At 40.5% G+C, this 13263-nt stretch overlaps 1 protein-coding gene and 1 pseudogene across 3 annotated transcripts in view; both read left to right on the forward strand.

Moving 5' to 3' along the window:
• Nucleotides 1–13263, forward strand: part of MYPN (myopalladin) — a 112253-nt gene that overhangs the window by 69057 nt on the left and 29933 nt on the right. For all 3 annotated transcript variants that reach the window (XM_053922952.1, XM_045196081.2, XM_024561176.3), the window contains 3 exons: nt 1128–1244; nt 1756–2128; nt 12328–12918. In XM_053922952.1, the coding sequence (XP_053778927.1) occupies nt 1128–1244; nt 1756–2128; nt 12328–12918 (1081 nt within the window). The remainder of the gene's footprint in view (nt 1–1127; nt 1245–1755; nt 2129–12327; nt 12919–13263) is intronic.
• Nucleotides 3769–6918, forward strand: LOC139440866 (nuclear ubiquitous casein and cyclin-dependent kinase substrate 1 pseudogene; annotated as a pseudogene).

The raw sequence follows: 13263 nt of genomic DNA on the forward strand, positions 1-13263 counted from the left end.
AACTTTCTCAGAAACTCCCCAGGTGACTTTCCCTAATATCTCGTTGACCAGAATTGTGTATCACATGCCATCACTTAGCAAGAACAGAGTTAGCATGAGTGGCTTAGCGTGACTAATCACAATTCACCACCTGAGGCTGGCAAGGCCAGCTTGCCATGAAGCATATGATCACTCCCAGGAGAGTAGACAAAGTTAGGAATCTGTTAACAAGGAGGAAGGAGGATGTAGAGTTACTGAGCAGGTACTCAGCACTGTCTACCATGGCCTCTTGTCCAGGTTTCCTAGAGGTTGTCCCACTAATTAGTTATGAAACACTGAGATGTCAGGTTTCTCCTTATATAACCGCGCTTTTCTACTCGGCAATAATTGGAGGCTTAGACTACTGTCTTGCCTGTCTCTTTATTCACTGCCAAGGAATATCAACTATAAGAATTTTAGGCTATAAACATGTGGCTCTATTTGGGAATCACTTCTGTAGTTATTCAAAAGGGGGTTCATGCTCTGTATTGGAGTAATCCACGAGAACTACCATAGAATTACAAAGGGAAAAAAATACATTTCACTTGTCTTTCACCCAGAATTTCAAGTTATTCTACCAACTAATTACTGTTACTACTAGCTAAGCAAAATATTTATTATCCAGTTTTAAATTGTGGCCTTCCTTTAAAAGTACCTCACTGCAAATGTTTCCCACAGAAATACTGAGAGACCTGGGTTTAAAAAAAAATTTTATTAACCCTTTTATTTCACACAAACCTCCTTTTGCTTCAACTCCTAATTTGTTTTTGTGATTTTTAAGATTACTTTTCTTCAGTTCTACTTTGGTCATCTGAACTGATAACATGAAAATAAAAGATAATTTCAGAATCCATAATATATTATATTATCATGAAGATCTCTTGTCAATAGTCTGTCTAAATGGACTATTTCTTTTATATGCTTTGACTCATTTAGCCTGCTAATCAGTCAATTCAATTAAAAACATTGTTTGGACTAATTATTTTCAAAAAGTTAATGTAATCAACTTCTTATATTGACTTACATAGAATTGCCATCCGATATCACTAAATTCCATTATTCCATTTTCATAATTACATCAGTAACCATTTTGTTTTATTGGCATTTAGAGGAGATTTGTACTTTGGTCATTGCTGAAGTGTTTGCAGAAGACTCTGGGTGCTTCACATGTACTGCAAGCAATAAATACGGCACAGTGTCAAGCATTGCTCAACTAGATGTACGAGGTAAGGGCTCATTAAGTGCCAGAACAATTTAGACTATGACTTTGAATATGAGCGTGGCCCTGGCTGCTGTGGCTCAGTGAATATGAGTATGGAGAGTTTATATTTTCTTTCCTACTGCTTTTCATATGAAGCTTACTTGGCTCTCCTCTTAAAAATTTAATTATTGAGGAAAGTCTTCTTGAACAATATCCAGTTTTAAACTTATTACATTTGGAACCAGCACCACCCCAGCTGTTCTGTTGTTATCTATTATACTTCTTAAGAAAACATCTCCTTTGTTTTACATAAACTTCCAATATTCTTTCCAAAACAGTATTTTAATTTTTTGTTTATTTTTTTCCTGTATCCTCACCATTCTTTAATGCCCCAGATTATATTCTCTGCGTTTGACGAGCATTTTCCCTTGAGCATAATCATCTGGTTTTCACACATGCCCCAGTTCGTGGCTACAATCCTATCTCAAGCTTACTGAGTCAGGCTGACAGCTCAGGCCCTATTATTGTCATTTCAGGGAATGAAGACCTCAGAAACAATGGGTCTCTTCACCCAGCCAATTCCACCACCAACCTGGCTGTTACTGAGCAACAGCCGTCCCCACCCAACCCAGAGCGTCCTTCTGTGGAACAACCCCCTAAACCCAAACTCGAAGGAGTTCTGGTGAACCACAATGAGCCCCGGTCCAGCTCGAGGATTGGTCTCCGTGTACACTTCAACCTGCCTGAAGATGACAAAGGAAGCGAAGTGTCCTCTGAGGGTGGCATGGTGACCCCCAACCAGATCAGGCCTGATTCTTTCCTGGAAAAATTCAATGGACAGGCACCAAAAGTCTCTGAGCCTTCTTCACCTGTCAAAGAGCCCCCTCCAGTCCTGGCCAAACCCAAACTGTAAGTAAAAATTAGAATGGATAACTAAGCATGCCTGTGAGCTTCTCTGAGTCTTCCCTTCTTAAAAATGATGGAGCTGAAAAGGGGAATTACAAAATGAGAAAATACACTTTAAATGCTTTAAAAACCATATATCCTTACACCAACCTAAGTGTACTATCACTATCATCCTTACTGTTAATAATCTACTTCCAAGAAATGTTACCCCTAAACTAGCTCAAAAATATGTTTGTCTACTATTAGAGGACTCCAAATAAAGTGTTTCTAAACTCCTTTTATAAAGCCCTTTCTTGCCTCTAATAATCCCAATTGTCTGTAATTTCATCCTTATATTTCCCATTTCTGCTTCAACTTAAGCTTTTGTAGTCATTATGGAAGAGGTATTTAGTGTTTTGGTATAGTTCTGTGCTATGGCTAGATAAGCTATAGTAACCCCAGTGGGCCATGTATAAAAATAGCGTGACGAAAGAAGAAGCCATGTTTTTCAGACTCACCTCAGGAGACTGATGTGGCTGGAGAGCCTCGTCAGAGACATGTTGCGATGTTTAAAGTTCATCCATAGTAAAGCAAACATGGAACATGATGCTACTACTACATTCGGTTTTATCCACACATCAAAATGATAAAAATTATGTTTATATTTACATAAACCTCTGACTATCAGCATTAAAATCTGTAGTATCAGCACTCCCATCATGTGTTTCTCAGTGCTGACCACAAGATGTTCATTTCACGTAGTTCGTGTTGTTTGGTTTTGTATTTTTCTCACTACCACATAAGGCAAAATTCAGGGCATAAAATTAAATGCTATGAAACATGCTTCGTAGCAAGTCATATCCAGAATTGTCTCTGCCCCTCAAAGTTCTGCTGGCCCCAGGAAATAGGAATCCACTCACAGTAAGTGGAGGGGAAGAGGACATTGCAGGGATCTCTGCGGGAATGGGAAACCAAACACAGCCAGGCCCTGCACGGAGAAGGGAGGAGAGAGCTGGAATCACATGGTTAGTCCCTCCGTCTGCTGCTCACTCTCTGTCTTCTTGAGCACTTCCTTGTCTCCTCTTTGCGTGTCCACTCACTGTTCCCTCTTTGAAGATGTTTGGTGTTCATGCTTGGCCCCTCATGGCATGTCTCATTCTACATCACAATTTGTGTCAAGTTCCACTGCTAACTAAATCGTTCTCAACAGCTCCATTCCGAATACCAATTGGTCCAGCCTGGTCAAGTGTAGAGGACTTAATGCTTGGAGGGAAGAAGAGTCAAAAGGATCACAGACCGGGGCAGGGATGGGGGGTGGAGGCAGAGGGGATGGGGCAGTTCCCAGAGAGGGGAGTTGTGGGAATGAGTAACCCAAAACAATCTTGTTTGGGCATTGCCTCCTTGGTAGGGCCTCCTCTTCCCCAGGGACTGTTTAGAGGCCATTAGGTATGTCAGTATGGATCGGGTTTAGTTTCATGTTGCAGAAAACCCAAACTAACAGTGGGTTAAACACATGAGGGTTTCTTTTTCTCTCAAAGGAAGGAATTAGGTGGGCGGCTGGGGCTGTTATGATGGCTCCGTAGACATTGCGAGCCCAGTCTCCTATCCTTCTGCTCTGCTGGCTTTAGCACTGGCTGCTTCTCCAGGTCCCCTCGAGGTCCGAGATGGGGTCTGGTCCTCACACCTGCATTTCAACCAGCAAGAAGGGCAAGTGGGTGAACGTCCTGATGTCAGACTCCTTTTAGAAGTCTTCTTAGGTCTTACCCGAATCTTCTGCTTAGATCTCATTGGCCAGAACTTAATCACATGTTGTACTAGTCACAAAGGAGGCGAGCAAGTGTGGTCTTTGGCTGCACACCATGACGCCATGAATAAAATCAAGTTCTTTTACAAAGTAATCAGCCACTGAGTGGTATCTGCCACATGAGACTCAATGCATACAAAACTTCTTTCTACTAAATTATATACATAGTGACCCTCTAAAAATTCAGTCCTCAGCACTATACAATTCTTCAATATTTTTTGCCTTTTCCAGGTTTTCTCTTAATTGTGTACGTATAGGTCTGCATTAGAGTAGATACACGTGCATGCTCACTCACACGCATCCTTAATGAATCCACATGCCCGCAACCTTGTCTCAGTGGTTTTAGCCTCATCCACTGCAATCTTTCATTGCATTAAAATATGTTGATTCTCTGAATAATCTTCTTGAGGATACAATTTTCTGCTTGTTCCTTCAATTTGCCATTCATATGAACAACAGATATAATTCTTGGAGATCTTAAAAGTACAACAGAAAGGGAAGCTGTCATTTTTAAACTTATCATCAAAGCCTAGATAATTCAGACTTTGAAATTTTCAACTTGAATATCAAGCTCTCTAGATCAATGATTCATCATTCTGGCTATTCTCTAGAATAAAATACAGAGCTTTTAAAAAATATTCATTCCTTCCCTCCCAATTGAATCTGAATTGCTCCACAGATTATTTTAATGTACAGCTAGGTTGGAAACTACTGGTTCGCAGTTGGACAACCTGAATTGCAGCCCTTTGTAACCCCATCCTACCCCCTCACACACTCCTCCACACCCAGGGTAAAAACAGTAATTACATTTAAAGTGAGTAAAACGTCAGACAAAAATAAAAATGTACTGGAAAACCTATACTTTAGGACGAGTGTTTCTTTAGAGCAGTGTTCCACAGTCCTGGATGCTATTAGGTAGAGATCACCAAAGCATCAGGCAAGAATCACCTAGAGCCTTGCTGCTTACAGCATTGGCATCACCCGGAAGCTTAGTAAAATGCAGAGTCTCGGATCCCATGCCACCTACTGAATCAGCAGCTCTGGGAGTGGGGCCCAGAAATCTGTGTTTTAACAAGAGCCTCCAGAGAATTCTTAGATTCACTAAAGTTTAAGAACCACTGACCTACTTTTTACAAGATAATAATAACTAGATCTGGATCCTTTGTCACACTAATTGACACTTTGGATAGCGATGCCTAAATCAATGAGGTTTGTTTGTCTTTCATGTTCTCTGGGCGATTCCAAGGTGCAGCCAGCAGGCTAACCACTGCTAAAACCACAGCTAAAAGCTGATTGCAAAGACATTATTTACTCAGAAGTAGTGATCTTAATTAGTGCTGTGCTGGCAAATGTTTTAACAATGGACAAAGGCAGGGAAGCCTTGATTGTATCATTTGCAAATTTCCTCCCCCATAGGTTTGACTTGTAAGATACAAAAGAAAGGTCATTGAAATGGGAATAGGGATGAGATGTGTATAATCTACTCTCCAGAGCCAGCTCCAGCACACAGTGCCCAAAATTGTTGTTGCCAAAACTGCTTTCAAAAGTACTTGATACAGTATCCCAAGTTTGTTTTGTTGTGTTTGTCATTGACATTTGATCTTGACAGTTCAAAATCCCTAAGAAATCCTTTTGTGTCCCAGAAACCACAAGAAACATCCTTATAATTCTGAAACTGATACCTATTCTCACAAATCTTGAAATTTATATTTGTAGTTCAGAAACCAAAAAATATAATAGCCATAATTTATTGACCACTTATACATTTTTGGTGATTTATTTACCAATTCTCACAACAAAATCTAGAGGTGTTACTCATTTCTATTGAATTAGGGAAATCGGGGTCAGAAAAGTCTAGAAACTACCCAAAGCCATACAGATAATGAGAGGCAGAGGCAGGATTAGGACCTAAATCTGTGTGTCTACATATTTTGTTTGTTTGTTTTCAGAGTCCATATTTTATTTTTATCTTAATGCTTAAGTTGTGGCAAAAGAGGAGATATTTTCAAGTAACCCAGGAAAGCCGATAATTCTATAGGAAGAAAACTTGGGTATAAACCTGATTTCAGAAATCTTTAGAGCGGGCTCGTTTGATTCATCCATTTTGAAAAGAGGGGCGTTCGTCTGTTTAGGGGTCTCTGAATCAAGAGGCGGGGCGGGGGGGGGGGGGCGGGGGATGGCTCGAGAAGCCCCCTACTCTGCGTTCTGCGGCATCGGGCCCCCGGGGCGCCACCGAGCGCGCGGGCTTCAAGGGTCCTGGTCTTTGGCTTCTCCAATCCTCCTGATTGGACAGCTAAGTCTCGGCCTGTCGGAAATAGGAAGATCGTTGATCATTCACACGTCAGGAATCTGATGATGCTGATGAAGATTACGAGAGAGATTCAGGCCCGCCAGCTAAGAAAACTCGATCGAGAAGCTAAAAGTAAGAGGCGAGCTAAGAGAATTCATAGGAAAATTGTGAAGACTCAGAAGAAAAAGATGTGAAGACGAAGAAGGATGATTCTCACTCAGCAGAGGACAGGGAAGATGAAAAGGAAGATGCTGAACCATTTGCGCCAGCAGCGGCAGGCAGCCTCGAAAGCAGCTTCTACACAGAGAGTCGCGCGTGGAAGCTGTGGACAGTGGAGAACAAGAAGAGGCAGCGTTCCAGGAGGCAGGTTCCCGCAGCGATGAAGCTTTTCTGATGCTAGGCGACGAGGATCGTGACGATGCCTGTTCAGGAAAGAAAAACAACAAGGTGCTTAAGGAGTCCCACCCTGAGAGAAACGAAAGGAAAACGCCCAAACCCAGGCTAAAGGCTACGGTGACGCCAAGCCCTGTGAAAGGCAAAGGGAAAGTGGGTCGCCCCACAGCTCCAAAGGCGTCAAACGGAAAAGACTCCTTCTCCCAAAGAAGAGGATGGGGAACCGCAAAGCCCTCCAGAAAAGAAACATCTGCAAGCCCCGCACCTGAGAAGTCTGGGGGTGAACGGTCTGAAGATGAAGCCCCGTCTGGGCAGGATCACAAGTGATGGTGGTTTGGGAGAGATTTTATTTAAGAAAAAGAGAAAAGAGGAAAAAAGAAAAAGGGGAGGGAAGCAAACCTCTGTCAGATAAAACAGTTTTGGCGAAGACTTGACTCATAGGCTTCCAATGGTTTTCTTTTTCCTTTTGTTGAAAATAGCATTTTCTCTTTTTTTAAAAAAAATGTTAATTAAGAAAACCATTGCATGTTTAATTTACCTTTTCGTCTATTGCTCTTTTCTTTGCCACCACCCTCTCTTCCCTCGCTTTTTCAATGAAAGCCACGTCACATTAATCACTGGATTGACTGCTTCATCTTTTTATTTTTAATGGACGGTATACCGCAGTTGTAAAGCGGTAAGATTTGATATGAACACTACAGAAATGTTGCTTTTTGCTAAACAGTAGCAAGTTGAGCAGTAATCAAAAAAATATAGAAGGGTTTTAGTTAAAAATGATTGCTACTTTCTCTACTTGGACTTTTAAAAAAATCAATTGTTATCTAGTACAAGTTTGTTTGTTTTCTTTTACCATGGGGGCAGGGCAGGGAGTAGCTTATCTGACCTTGTTTGAGCGTGGGCTTTTTTTTTTTTTATTTCATCATTTGTTATCTCAAAGAAATTCAAAGCCAGTGATCCTTTTATTCTGCTCCAATCTTTAAGGGGTTAAAAAAAATAAAATAAAAACAGGAGCCTCCCAAACTTAAATCGTGTTTAATTTCTTATTTTGTTATCTAATGGTTCATATTTTAAAAGCTATATGTTTCCTGTTTCTTGGGTAAAATTTTACCAAGGGTTTAAAAAAAAACCAACCCTAGGACAGAGACCCAGGCTGAGGCTGTGCACGTAGTAGGTCTGTGTCACAGCTTAAGAACCCTGAGCTTGGGGGTGAGGACCTGTGTGGGGTTGGGGCACTGGGTGAAAAAGGGGAAGGGATGAAGAAGTGCAGATTGGTAGTTACAAAATAGTCATGGGGATGTATATAATACAGCATAGGAGATATAGTCATTAATATTGTAATAACCATATATGATGCCATTCGAGAACTGGGGATATCAGGGGGAACACTTTGTGAAGTGTACGATTGTCTAACCACTAGGCTGTACCCCTGAAATCAATACAAAATAATAACGAATGTAAACTGTAATTGGATTTTTTTAATTAATGAAAATAAAAACAAAACCCTGAAAAAAAAAAAACCCTAGAATTTAAATGACAAACTCTTATACATCACAGTGGATTACTTTTCAAACTGACAATGTTTAGGTGTTCAACAACTAAAATCCCAGTTAATGTGAAACTCGAAAATAAAATAAAATAATCTTTACAGCATCAAGATATGAGCAGCTAAGCTTATAGCAATTTATAACAGGCTGTTACTATGAATTAGGCAGGTTATTCAGGATTTTAGAACAAGTATGCTTTATAATTAATCTTCCCTTCTTTTATTTTTTCATTAACATTGTTCCTTCATTATTAAATGTATATAAGTAAATTCCATATGTTATCTGTAAATAGCCACTGGTTATTTGTGTTACGTGTATATATAGAAAGATTTTTGAGCCATGAATACCTCATACTATCTCAGGCATATTTCTGTCTCCTATAGTACCTAGCATACTAGACACATAGAAGATTCAATAAAAGTTTGTTGAAAAATGGAATTGACACCTTGCCTTGATGTAATGAATGAGTGAATCCAAACAGCTGTTTTAAATCTCTTCTGAAACAAAATAGAATTTAATAAAAAAATTTTTTTTAACCTGTTCAAACAAAAAGATACATTATTCTTAAATGAATTCTTAGTTTTACTTTAAAACTAAAGGAAAATAAGAATCAAATAATACTAAATGACTTCCATTTTTATCATCTTTCTGAGATTACTTCCTTTTCATATGATACTTTTTCTACTTCCATAACCATAATAAAGTATTTATGCAATGTCATCAGATTAAAATTTCCTCAGACAACAATAGAAACATGTCCTGAAAACTATATAGCATTGTCTTTATTCTACAGAACTCACAGAATGTGACCTCGTGAATATGTGGCCCATTAAAAAAATTTTAAGTATATTTTACTGACTATGCTATTTAGTTTTCCCATTATTTTCTCCTCTTTATCCCTCTCTGCTCTGCATCCTCTCTCCCAACAGTATCCCTACCCCCTTAGTTCACGTCCATGGGTCGTACATGTAAGTTCTCTGGCTTCTCCATTTCCTATTCTATTCTTAACTTCTCCCTGTCTATTTTGTACCTACTAATTATGCTTCTTATTCCCTGTACCTTTTCCCCCATTCTCCTCCTCTTCCCTGCTGATAACCCTCCATGTGATCTCTATTTCTGTGATTCTGTTCCTGTTCTAGTTGTTTGCTTAGTTTGTTTTTGTTTTTGTTTTTTAGGTTCATTTGTTGATAGTTTTGAGTTTGTTGTCATTTTACTGTTCATAGTTTTGATCTTTTTCTTAGATAAGTCCCTTTAACATGTCATATAATAAGGGCTTGGTGATGATGAACTCCTTTAACTTGACCTTATCTTGGAAGCACTTTATCTGTCCTTCCACTCTAAATGATAGCTTTGCTGGGTAAAGTAATCTTGGATGTAGGTCCTTGCTGGAATACTTCTTGCCAGCCTCTTCTGGCCTGTAAGGTTTCTTTCGAGAAATCAGCTGATAGTCTAATGGGAACTCCTCTGTAGGTAACTGTCCCCTTTTCTCTTGCTCCTTTTAAGATTCTCCCCTTATTTTTAATCTTGGGTAATTTCATTATGATGTGTCTTGGTGTGTTCCTCCTTGGGTCCAACTTCTTTGGGATTCTCTGGGCTTCTGGACTTGCATGTCTATTTCCTTCACCAGATTGGGGAAGTTTTCCTTCATTATTTGTTCAAATAAGTTTTCAATTTCTCGGTCTTCCTCTTCTCCTTCTGGCACCCCTATGATTTGGATGTTGGAGTACTTAAAGTTGTCCCAGAGGTTCCTCAGCCTCTCCTCATTTTTTGAATTCTTGTTTCTTCATTTTGTTCTGGCTGAATGTTTATTTCTTCCTTCTGTTCCAAATCATTGATCTAAGTCCCACTTTCCTTCCCTTCACTGTTGGTTCCCTGTATATTTTTATTTCACTTTGTATAGCCTTCACTTCTTCCTTCGTTTTGCATCCATACTCAGTCATTTCTGTGAGCATCCTGATTACCAGTGTTTTGAACTCTGCATCTGATAGGTTGGCTATTTCCTCGTCACTTGGTTCTTTTTCTAGAGTTTTGATCTGTTCTTTATTTAGGCCATATTTCTTTGTCTCAGCATACCTGGTACATTGTAAGGGGCAGAGCCTTAGCTATTCACCAGGGTGGGGCAACCCCCTTCACTGCATTGTGGCACTGTATGTGGGGGAGGGGTCAGAGAGGGAACAATGCCACTAGCTCAACTCTCACCCCACTTTCAGTCACTTCTCCCACTACTCACAAGCAGAATTGTGCCCTTCTGGTGCTGATTCCCTAGTGGGTGGGTTTGTGTACATTCTAGGACCCTATGGGTCCCTCTAACAGACTCTCCTATGAAACTGGGAGTTTCTCCTGCTGCCATAACCCCCCGCAGGTTTTTATAGCCAGAGGTTTTGAGGCTTTAGTTTCCCACACTAGAACCCTGGGTTGCATGGTCTGTCTCACTCCCTAGTTGTTCCTCCTGGCTTATCCGCATGCGAATGCGGGACCACCTGGGCTGCCAGCTGCCACCTTGCTGTGTGTCTTCTCCACTGCAGCTGCCCAGCGCTGCCCCCCCCCATCAGTCTGGATGAATGTTTCTTCTTTAACTCTTTGATTGTCAGATTTCCATACAGTTCTATTTTCTGGCAGTTCTGATTGTTTTTTGTTTTAAAATTGGTTGTTATCCTTTAGGTTGTGTGAGAAAGCAAAGCATATTTACCTATGCTTCTATCTTGGCTGCAGTCCCATTAAAAATTTAAAGGTTGTGTATTTTCACACCATTGGGGAAGTCAACATTAGCAGAAACAATGTTAATTGTATATACTTTGTCTAAGGATAATCTAACAAAAATATTTCTCCTTCTGTTAATTGCTCAATCTTTCATCTATGATAAAATAAAAAGCAGGAGGAGAAAGAAGTTACCATGGCAAGTGGAATTCCTAGTTTAACTCAAGACAAAAGTTTTCATAGCTGAACAAAGGATTGCAGAGTATGTAGCATTTGACAGCAGTAATGAAAGTGGAGATGGGTCTCTATTTTGTGAGTTACTTTTCCATATATTGTGTATCAGATATGTTAATGAAGGAAAGGAAAAATTTAAACTCCAAGAATTAAGAAAAATCAAGGTTTGGAGAACTTTCTGGTTCAAAATTATTACTTTGCTGTTGGCTTTTTTGAGGGTAAGCAAATATAAAGCCTTTCATTTATAATAGATCTCATGTTCAACAGATCACTGTCTATGTTTCAGAAGCAACTTCCTTTTCCAAAGAACATAAAACTGCAGTGGCCTTGGAGCACTGCAGCCTCCCTTGAAGATTTTCCTATGGTTACTCACTTAAGAACAGCTTGTCCTAAACAGCAAAGTTTGACAGACAACTTCCTGCATAGATGACCTTTAGACAGTTTTATTCATGAAAAGTAACTGGTTTACTCACAGAAATTAGCCTGCAGGACTTAAGACAAATCTTGTGATGCTTCTGTGACTCGGGTTCCTATACAAATGAAGAAACTGCTCCCTGTTTGATCTCTTTTCTCCATTTAGGAACAAAAAAAAGTCTAAGGCAATGTTTATAATTAGGGGGACCATATAATTTATCATTTAAACCATGGCATTTTAAAGACTGAAAGAGTCTGTTAATAACTATGCTAGGAAAACAGGTATAAACCAAGACTGTCTAGGATGAATTGGGACATATGGATACCTTTTCTATAAAGCTCTGTCGTCAGGGGAGGATGAGAAACACTAAGACACATGTAGCTGCTTTGTAAAGGTTTGCTCTAAAATGAGACACAGTGGAGAATAGAGCACACTGGCTTGGAGAATTCAGCCCCCTTCAGTAACTCACATCAGCTTGTGGTCCAGTGAATTCTGTCCCAAAGCTGAAACACTGTCTGTTCGTCTCACAACTTTGAGCACTCCCAACAAAAGGACTATTATTTCTATTTCTTTTTTTTAATTTGTTAATACAAGCATTAAAATTGGGCTGCTATGTTGCACAACTCCAAGGTCACAACAAAACAATACAATGTGAAGGATGCCTCTTCGAGTTACTGTGTATCGCACTGACCTTTTCCTTCCTACAGACAATAACACAGATTTAGAAAGGAGAAACAACTCAAAAGAAATTGCTTAGCTGATTTCTGGCAACTCTGACTGTGTTTTCTTAATCAGCAGATGGTGATGATTTCCCTGCTCTCTCCCTACTCTTGTTTTATTGTACAGCGACTCCAGCCAGCTCCAACAGCTTCACAACCAAGTCTTACTGGAACAACAGCAGTTGCAAAACTCATCTCCTTCATCTCCGAAGGAGTTTCCTTTCAACATGAGTGTCTTGAACTCCACTGCTCCCCCAGCGGTGACAACGTCCAGCAAGCACGTGAAGTCCCCCTCTTCACAGACGTTCAGCTTGACCCGGCCAAAGCATTTCTTCCCTGCCACGAACACCACCGCAGCAGCCGTGTCCCCTTCCAGCTCTCCAGTGTTCACCCTGAGCAGCACTCCTCAAACCATTCAGAGGACAGTGAGCAAAGAAAACCTCTTAGCTTTTCACCCCCTCATGCAAACCAAACCTCTAGGAGCAGTTTCTGTTCAAACCGAGCCACCAGCTCCAGGTCCAACAGAGCCAGCACAACCGCCACTCACATTTTCCATCTCCAGCGGAAACCAGTTTCAGCCCCGCTGCGTGTCTCCAACTCCTGTCTCTCCTACCAGCCGCATTCAGAATCCAGTGGCTTTCCTCAGCTCCGTCCTGCCTTCTCTCCCTGCCATCCCACCCACCAATTCCATGGGGCTGCCTAGAAGCGCACCATCCACGTAAGTGTCTGCAGTTTCTTGGTGTAAAACACGACAAGGGACACATACATGAAATAGCTTGGGTCTGGAACAAGACTCTCATTTAGTGGATTCCTGAATAAAGTGGATATCGAACACCTTCGGACAAAGGGCATGATTACTTTAAATAATTTTTAGTAGTTAAGATATTGAAAACACCTGTACAAACACAGATTCTCCGGGTAGTGCTCAACTTTGCACCCAAGACGCCATCCGTAGTTGCTTGATGACTCCTGGTGTCTGGTTGCCGTGCCAGCCGCTCTGATTTCTAGGCCTCTCTGTGCTGACCAGTGCTTTTCATGGGTGTGTCAGGTATGACTTTATTTT

Source organism: Desmodus rotundus, chromosome 4 (genome assembly GCF_022682495.2).
Source record: "Desmodus rotundus isolate HL8 chromosome 4, HLdesRot8A.1, whole genome shotgun sequence".
NCBI lineage: Eukaryota > Metazoa > Chordata > Mammalia > Chiroptera > Phyllostomidae > Desmodus > Desmodus rotundus.